The sequence below is a fragment of the Sceloporus occidentalis genome, unplaced genomic scaffold (genome assembly GCF_023333645.1).
Source record: "Sceloporus occidentalis isolate IW3139 unplaced genomic scaffold, rSceOcc1.0.p SCAF_86, whole genome shotgun sequence".
Taxonomy (NCBI): domain Eukaryota; kingdom Metazoa; phylum Chordata; class Lepidosauria; order Squamata; family Phrynosomatidae; genus Sceloporus; species Sceloporus occidentalis.
This window is the reverse complement of record NW_028317066.1, coordinates 3,843,731-3,852,779: the sequence shown is the minus strand read 5'-3', so window position 1 is coordinate 3,852,779 and position 9,049 is coordinate 3,843,731. Positions and strand designations below refer to the sequence as shown.

Genomic DNA, 9,049 nt, shown 5'->3' with positions numbered 1-9,049 from the left:
AAAATGACATACTTTCAAATATTTAAACATGGATATCATATCCACTCTTTATCTCTTTTCTCCAGGCCAAACATAACCAGCTCTCTAAGCTGCTCCTCATAGAGCTTGATGGTTTCGAGACCCTTCACCACTTTGGTTGCCCTCCTTTGGACATGCTCCAATTTGTCAACATCCTTTTTGAATTGTAAGGCCCAGAAATGGACACAGGATTATTGCAAATGAGACCTGACCAAAGCAGAATAGAGTGGCACTATTGCTTCCCTTGATCTAGAAACTATTCTTGTAATGATGCAGCCTAGAATCACATTGGCCTTTTTAGCTGCCTCATCACACTGTTGGCCCATGTTCAACTTGTGGTCTACTAGGAGTCCTAGAGCCCTTTCAAGCCTAGTTTAATTGTGATAGCAACATCCTGTAGAATATTTGAATCTGTAATTCAGTGAGGCACTATTTCTCTCTAGTTTCGAAGGATTCTAAATACTCCATCCTAAACTGCCAATTCTAGGATTTCATGGAAAGAAGCCATGGAGATTAATGTTTTTCACACCCAAATGGTTCTCAGCACATCCCTGAGCAAGTTTCCTACCTTTTATGGCCTCTCTTCCATCCTTTTAAGGTTCTGGAGAGTTTTCTTGGGGGAAAGCCCTCCCTTGGGCCTGCAATGGCTCAGAGAGGGCCCAACAGTGGCAAAATGGCCTCCACTTCCCCAAAGGGATGCTGTAGGATGTTGAGGGGCAAAATATTATTTCATCCCCCCCCCCCCCCAGGTAATACAATGTAGGGTTGCCACTGAGATCTCCTCCAAACCCCTTCAGTAGTCCATGCCTGTCTTATAAATGTTTTAAGGCTGTTTTAAGGTTTCTCCCTGGCGCTTGACCCTCACCAAAATTGGAGTCCAGGTCCCAGCTCCTTTGCTCTGCCTTTGCCAATGAGTTGTTTGTATATTGATTATCCCACCTTTCTCAACAAATGGGCCTCAAAGTGTCCCTTTTATGCATCACACTCTGTGGGTATGTGTCTATGATAAAGAGACAAACAGAAAGTGAAAAATTGAAAGGCAGGGAAGAGATGCTGAAAATGAGGTGCTGATGGGCAAGAAGGAAGGTTAGAGAGCAGAGGGAGAAAGTGAAGGGGATCAGGCCTCTCGGAGCCAGGAAGGGAAGGCAGGAGCAAAGCCAGGATCGCCTACCTCTGTGTGGAGAGGAAGGGACCCCTGGGAAGGGCCAGGAGAGGGGCCTTGGGGATTGGGAGGCAGTTCTGAACTGGTTTCAGTGAACTAATGAGAACCGGCTCAGGTCCTTGTTTTCAGACATATTAAGTGGTTTTATTTAGCAATTATGAGTAATATTTAGGAAGGAAGGAAGGAAAGGAGGACACAGTTAGAGAAAAAGCACTTTTATTTTCCATCCTGAGCTTGCCTAGCTGCATTTTTCGTTCCAAAAGCCGTTTGTTACCCAAAATGCTGGAGTCTGGGGAGGACACTTGCAAGTGCTATGCTTTTTTTTTGGGGGGGGGGGGATTTGGTACTTAGCCCCAAAAAGAGACATAATTTTCTTCAGGCAACAGTGACCTCAGAGGTCAGCCCAACTATACCAGGCACGCAATCTCACATAACTCCAGAGGCATTTCAAATGGGTTTTTATGTTTTATTTAGGGAAACAGCAAAATACATGCACACATGCACACACACAAGCCTTCGTACATACACACAAGAGGTAAGTAACAAAGCTGGGATTGGTGAATAATGTAAAGCTATACTAATGGTAATACATTTCCTAGAATGTTCTTGATTCCAATTGCTGAGGGTCCTGCAAGGGAACGGAAAGTGGGTTTGTTGAGTACAGTGGATCCTTGTTATACGCTGGGGTTTGGTTCCAAGATCCCCCGTGTATAACAAAATCCGTGTATGCTCAAGTCCCATTAAGTATAATGACATAGCAAAATGGTGTCCCTAATAAAAAATGGAACATCAAGGTAAATTTATACTTTTTTGGAACATTTTCAAACCGTGTATGCTGAAATCCGTGTATAAAAAATCTGTGTATAAGAAGGGCCGACTGTATATTGAGGAGCTTAGCCATGTAAACCAACAGAGTGTCTCTCTGCAACGGGACTGACGCCAAAGAACAGTAAATATCGGGGCAGACATTTATACTGAAATTTTTGCTTACGGACAGAGACTAAGGGTTCAAAATGGTTTAAATCGCTTTAGTATGTTTACTGGGTGGGAAAAGAATGGTCTGAATCCAAATTGAATGCAATGGACCCTTGAGGCAAATACCTCAGACACAAGGGATTAGTACACCGGCTCTCAGGTCCTTCTTGGCTCTGAATTCCAGTCCTGTTCATAAGCCAATGTACAGCGCGATCTGGAAACAACACTTCCAGATGCAGCTCAACAATAACATAACAGAGTATGGAAACACATATCCAGATATAGGTTTTGGCAGTGCACTGATTACTGTCCACACTTAAAAGTATCTCACAGACAAGGTTGATTTCACCCAAGTCCTTGGAGGTTCTCTATCCTGAGTTGCAATATAATACAAATATTTGGAAGCTCTCTGACTTCCATCAACTTCACAATCTCTTGTACACACAACTCCAATCCAGTCTACACCAATTCACATGTGAGCTGTATACTGTATTGGTTGTGAGTCATCTCCTGGTGCCAAACAGCATTAAGTGACCTCTGCAGTTAGATTGCATCATGCTTTGGGCTCTGACTCAGTACTCTATGGCAGTCTCACAGGAAATGATGCCACTTGTCAATCAAAATATTTTAAATCATGTTTAATGGAATATTTTTTCAACAGCCCTTTGACTATCTGCTTCGACCAATTCCCTTAAGGGAGTTCTACTACAATCTCTTCTTTGCTCCTGTCAGTAGGGATACAATTGTTTCATGGATTTCGGGACATCTGCAATAGTGTCATGCTCAGGTCACTCTCAGCAACTTTATTAATTTAATATCAAATAGGGAGGGTTCAGCAAGGGCTAAAAATTGGGGTAACACCCTCCTCTCTCAATTCTGATATTCATTCTTGACTGTGATTGTCCTTCTTTACAGAAGAACTTGTGAGTCATGAGAGAGTCCACACAGGAGAGAAGCCATACAAATGCCAGCATTGCAAGAAAGGTTTTTCTTCAAAGTCAGAGCTAGTGAGACATCAGAGAGTCCACACAGGAGAGAAGCCATACAAATGCCAGCATTGTGGGAAATGTTTCTCTCAGAAGTCAGACCTAGTGAAACATCAGAGAGTCCACACAGGAGAGAAGCCATACAAATGCCAGCATTGTGGGAAATGTTTCTCTCAGAAGTCAGACCTAGTGAAACATCAGAGAGTCCACACAGGAGAGAAGCCATACAAATGCCAGCATTGTGAGAAAGGTTTTTCTTCAAAGTCACACCTAGTGAGACATCAGAGAGTCCACACAGGAGAGAAGCCATACAAATGCCAGCGTTGTGGGAAAAGGTATGCCTACAAATCAGTCCTTGTCATGCATCAGAGAATCCACACAGGAGAGAAGCCATACAGATGCCAGCATTGTGGGAAATGTTTTTCTGAGAAGTCACACCTAGTGACACATCAGAGAGTCCACACAGGAGAGAAGCCATACAAATGCCAGCATTGTGGGAAATGTTTCTCTCAGAATTCAGACCTAGTGAAACATCAGAGAGTCCACACAGGAGAGAAGCCATACAAATGCCAGCGTTGTGGGAAATGTTTCTCTCAGAATTCAGACCTAGTGAAACATCAGAGAGTCCACACAGGAGAGAAGCCATACAAATGCCAGCATTGTGGGAAATGTTTTTCTTCAAAGTCATACCTAGTGATACACCAGAGATCTCACACAGGAGCAAAGCCATACAAATGCCAACATTGTGGGAAATGTTTTCCTCAGAAGTCAGTCCTAATGACACATCAGAGAGTCCACACAGGAGAGAAGCCATACAAATGTCAGCGTTGTGGGAAATGTTTTTCTGAGAAGTCAAGCCTAGTTAAACATCAAAGAGTCCACACAGGAGAGAAGCCATACAAATGCCAGCATTGTGGGAAATGTTTTTCTCGGAGGTCACACCTAGTGACACATCAGAGAGTCCACACAGGAGAGAAGCTACTCAAATCTCAGCAGTAAACTAACGTTGTTTTTGTCAATAAGAAATGCAAAAAGTATATTTTCAATCCAATGGTGAAAAGAAAAGGCCCTTGTGATTTTGTGTGTTAACGTTTATCTATATGTCTGTTTCTGTTTTAAAGTTATAGTTTGTTAAGTTTAATTGCTATTAGTATAGATAATTGCTTCAGGTTATAAACTTGGCTGGGGATTATGGGTCATGGCGTAGGTCAGCTAGATGGGGGGGGGGTGCTGGGATTTTTTTTACAACTGGCTAGTATAGTTATGGGAATGATAGCTTTTGGAAAGTGTGGGATGTTGTCTGAAGAAAGGTGGGGGCAGGTATTAACAGAAAGGGGGTAGTTTCTGGGAATGGCAAAGGGGGCCTTGTTCCCTTTGGGGCATAGACTGTGGGTACTGAGGGTGGAGGCTAGGGTTGGAAGAGGGTGGGGTTTTAGGTGTTGGGGTTTCAATGTATTCTTTGTCTTGGGGAGGACAGTTCTGGTTTAAACACTGAATTTCTGATTATGTGTTCTCAATAAAGTTATTTCTTGTTTCAATGTGTTGGACTCTTTGATGCAGAGAAGTTCTGAATTTGCACAAAATACACTTTATTCTCTCATCAGTCTTCAGCTCCATTCCCAGCCATAAGAAGAGCAGAGGCAAACACACACAAACACATACCAAACAGACAGATAGAGCTATATGTACAAAGCAGAGCCTTCCTTCCTTCCCTTTCCCTCCTGAGTCCAGCTCCTCCTTGGACTCCATTCTGGCATCCTCCAAGTGTCCTCAAAGGAAAGAAGGAAGAAAGAGAGGAAGGAAGGAAGGGTGCACTCCTTCCCTTTCCCCAAAGGCTGCCAATGGAATAAGCCTCAGCAGCAAGGCCCTGGCGATCCCTGCGCATGCTCAGGAGGGGCCTTTGGGGCATGTGCACATGCTCAGTCTCAGGCCCTGAAGCCATTGCTGCCCTCACAGTCTGTTCAGAGGGGGGAAGAGATGGAAGTGGGGGAGAGAAATGTATGAGAAAAAGGGGGCAGGGGGCACTTGAGGAGAGGCATGGTCATGGGGGGGAGGGGCAGGGTCCTCAAGATGTAAAAAGGGATTTAAGGAGCCCCTCCCTCCTGGAAAGTGGGGCAGAGGAGAGACTCTCCCTTCCTTCCTCCTCATTTGGGGGGAGATAAGGGCTGGCAAGCCCCCCTCTTTGGTCTTCCAATGGGGGCACCCTCTTCATCTCTGGGAAGAGGGGAGGCTCCCAGTCAAAAGACTTTTGTGACAAATAAAAAGCATCAGATAGCATAGGCTTCAATAGCATTGGAAACAACAGCTTTCTGAGGAGAAGGGGTTTTCTCTGGGGGAAGGGGGCTCTGTCTGTGGGGTAGAGAAGAGCCCAGATTTAGGCCAAAGCCAAGAGCAGGCAGACGGAGGGAGCTCAAAGCCCCTTCTGGGGAGAGGGATACCCCCCTGGAAACTAGGCTTAGAGGCCCACAGGACCTGGATTAGCCCTCACCCACACACACACACACACGTCCTTTCCTTACCCTTCACAACAACCCTGCAAAGATTAGTCATCCTCCTCTGGGAAAATGCAGAAATGACATGGAAGCCATTGTTAGTTCTTTGGCTGAAAGTCCCCTTCCTTGAAGGGATGGAGGTTAAAGGAAGGAAAGAAGGAAAGTGTCAAGGGAAGAGATGGCATAAAGGTGGCTGCTGAAAGACAGGGGGCATTTGGATAGGACCCCCTCAGCTGACATTTTGGGAAAGAGGGCTGTGCCTCTGGACAGAGAGACAGAGAATGTGCTCATTTGGGGAAATGTTAGGGTCCTTCTATTGGGCCACATTCTCCTCTGCTCTGGAGCCTTCTTTTGAAGCCCCATAGAGAGGGAAGATCTAGACCATGCCCTCCCCAGGAAAGGAAGCCCCCTCCCTTTTCAGGCCCCATAGACGGAGGGAAGATAAGAAGATTATAAAGAGGGGAAATCCCCTGGAGTGGACGGATTTACAGCTAGATATTATAAAATATTTCAAGGGGAACTAGTGGATCCACTATATAAATGGTTTAATCCTATTAATGCAGAGGGGATTCCAGACTCATGGGAGCTAGCGAGTATCACTTTAATTCCTAAAGAAGGAAAGGACAGCTTGTTAATGACTAATTATAGACCAAAAAGTTTGCTGAACACTGATTATAAGAAATTCACACAAATACTTGCCAGCAGACTGAAGGGAATTTTGAATTCGACAATTGGGAAGGAGCAAAATGGGTTTTTTACCGGGCAAAAAGATTAGGAACAATATCAGAACGATTATAAATTGTCTTGAATTTCACCAGGTCAGTAATGAGAAAAAATGTGCCCTAATTGCTATTGACACAGAGAAAGCCTTGGACAGCGTGAGATGGGATTTTTTGATAGAAGTGGTAAAAAGTATGGAAATGGGAGACAATAAGGCAAATATATAATCGGCAAAGAGCTTAATTATCAACGGAGAAAGATCCCAAGGATGTATGATGAATAAGGGCACAAGGCAAGGATGCCCAAGATCACCGCTCTTATTCTTAGAAGTGATGGAAATTTTGATTTCCTCTGTTAAAGGTAATCCAAATATAAAAGGGATTAACAGGAAAGGAAAGGAAACCAAGATAAGAGCGTTTGTGGATGACGTGGTAACAGTTTTGGAGAACCCAAATCGGGGCAGAGAACCGCTGCTACAGGAGCTAAACAAATTCGGCAAATTCACAGGACTGAAAATCAATAAAGACAAGACAGTGTTGATAACTAAAAATATGACTGGAGAAGAGGTAGAGGAATGAAAGAGGAAACCGGGCTTCCAAGTAGGAAAGAAACTGAGGTGCTTAGGAATTTGGATTTCTAAAGACAATAATTATTTAGGGGTATGGAAAGACATAAGAGAAAATTTAAGGAGATGGAGCTGGTTAAATCTTTCACTACTAGGCAGAATTGCCGTCATCAAAATGGCAATTCTACAGAAAATTATGTTTCTGCTACAAAATTTGCCAATAGAGATTAAGGATAAGATATTTAAAGGTTGGGAAGCTGAGCTAAAAAAATCCATATGGAAAGGACACAAACCTCGGATTAAATGGGAGGAGCTCAAAGATGCTTCAGAGAGAGGGGCTATTCGCTCCCAGACTTCAGATTATATTATTGGGCATGTAATCTAATTTGGATCCAAAGATGGATTAAATTAGAGGACAAAGAAATGCCTGATCTAGAGGATGTTCTGTTAAGATTTGGTTGGCACGCATTCTTATGTTATGAGAAGTTGGGGATGAATAAAGACTTCAATAATCATCCAATGAGGAAATCTTTACTACTCACTTGGAACAAGATTAAAAAGACATTTTATTTCAAGTTAGCACTTCGGACATCGGTCCAGAAAGCACTCTTCGGTAGATGGATAAGCATCAGTAATTGGCTCACTTGCAAACATTGGCTTAAGAAGGATCAATCAGGGATTTGGTCGATAAGATCTAGGGAAGATATTAACAAGGATGGACATAATATACAGTTGGTTTAATTCCTACCAGCTAAAACAAAGATTTCTGGCGGACAACAAAACAATAGGGATCGAAGCTAGACTAAACGGATTGGATGATTTGTTCTGGCAACCTGATAAGAAAAAGATATCCAAATGACACAAACTACTGTTGAGGAGGAATATGGAACAGGAGACTGTAAAAGAGTATATGGGGAAACGGGCGCAGGATATGGGATGCAAAATGGAAATGGAAGAATGGCAAAACGCCTGGAATAGAACAAATACATTTACAGTAGCCCAGGATCTAAAAGAGAATCACATGAAAATAATGAACAGGTGATATTACACCCCTTGGAAGCACAAAAAAAAAAAAAAACCCTATAAATTAGCACAGGGGAATTAATTGTTGGGGGTGTGATTGTAAAAAGGGAAACATCTATCATATATGGTGGCGTTGCAGGGAAATTCAGAAATTTTGGAAGAAAGTACATGACTCAATACAGCAGATATTGGGAATAAAATTCCCAATGAGCCCTAAGTTGTACTTACTCAATATAACTTCGATTTTAAGCCCACGGGACGAAAGACAATATTGGAGGATTATATTACATCTTGTAACAGCAGCTAGAATTGAAATAGCAAAGTTATGGAAGTCAGATGAGACTCCAAGACGGGAAAATTGGATGCAGAGAGTTAATGATTACAGGGAACGGGAGAAACTCTCTTGTAGGGCTCAGAATGACGATATGGAAAAAGAGAAGAGGAATGGGGAAAAGAATGGAACTGAAATCTGAAGCTCATTGAGGTCTGAATTAACTGGAATTGAATCTACAAAGTCTGTTCTTCAAACATTTCTTTAAATGTGTATTTTTATTTCCTGATTAATTATAGGTCAGTAGAAGAAAGTTTGAGTCTCCTGCTTAAAGTAAAGCATGATAAAGAAGGAATCGAATACTGCGAAGTTATGCATACGGTATTTTGACAATAGATAAGAACATAAATGAAAACTGATATTATCAATAAGCAATTGGGATATATTGTGTTCATACGTTTTAGAGTTGTGCATAAAATGTGTGTTTAAAAGCAGGGTTCAGTTATAATATTATGAAAGTGAGCTCTTTGAAAGGCCAAGAAGACAGAAAGCAGAAAGTGGGTCCAAGGAAACGGAAAGATTTGTGACAGTGATGTTATGGATACTGGATTTGTATCGTTTGTTTTCTATTTTTATGACTCAGAAAATAATAAAGATTATATAAATGTCAAATTTGTAATGAAGATTACTATGCATTGTGGGAAGAAATGGTAATATCTGGGGGAATATGTACAAAGGATTACATTGAAAAGGGGAGGGAATAATTCCAGTTCAAAATAAAATTGGTATAGGTCAAGTATGAAGACAAATAGAGAATTATGGACTCTCATCCATAGG

General features: G+C 42.3%; 1 protein-coding gene across 1 annotated transcript; it reads left to right on the top strand.

Moving 5' to 3' along the window:
• Positions 1-201: 201 nt before the first annotated feature.
• On the top strand, positions 202-4,140 carry LOC149285033 (uncharacterized). The gene is made up of 2 exons (XM_089495887.1): positions 202-1,715; positions 3,071-4,140. The coding sequence occupies exons 1-2, from the start codon at positions 1,679-1,681 to the stop codon at positions 4,138-4,140; spliced, it is 1,107 nt and encodes a 368-aa protein (XP_089352013.1). The 5' UTR covers positions 202-1,678.
• Positions 4,141-9,049: the final 4,909 nt, after the last annotated feature.

Coding starts and splice junctions, on each gene's coding strand:
- LOC149285033 (XM_089495887.1), top strand. CDS start 1,679: ATGCACACACACAAGCCTTCGTACATACACACAAGAG. Junction 1,716..3,070: donor TTCGTACATACACACAAGAG/GTAAGTAACAAA, acceptor CCTTCTTTACAG/AAGAACTTGTGAGTCATGAG.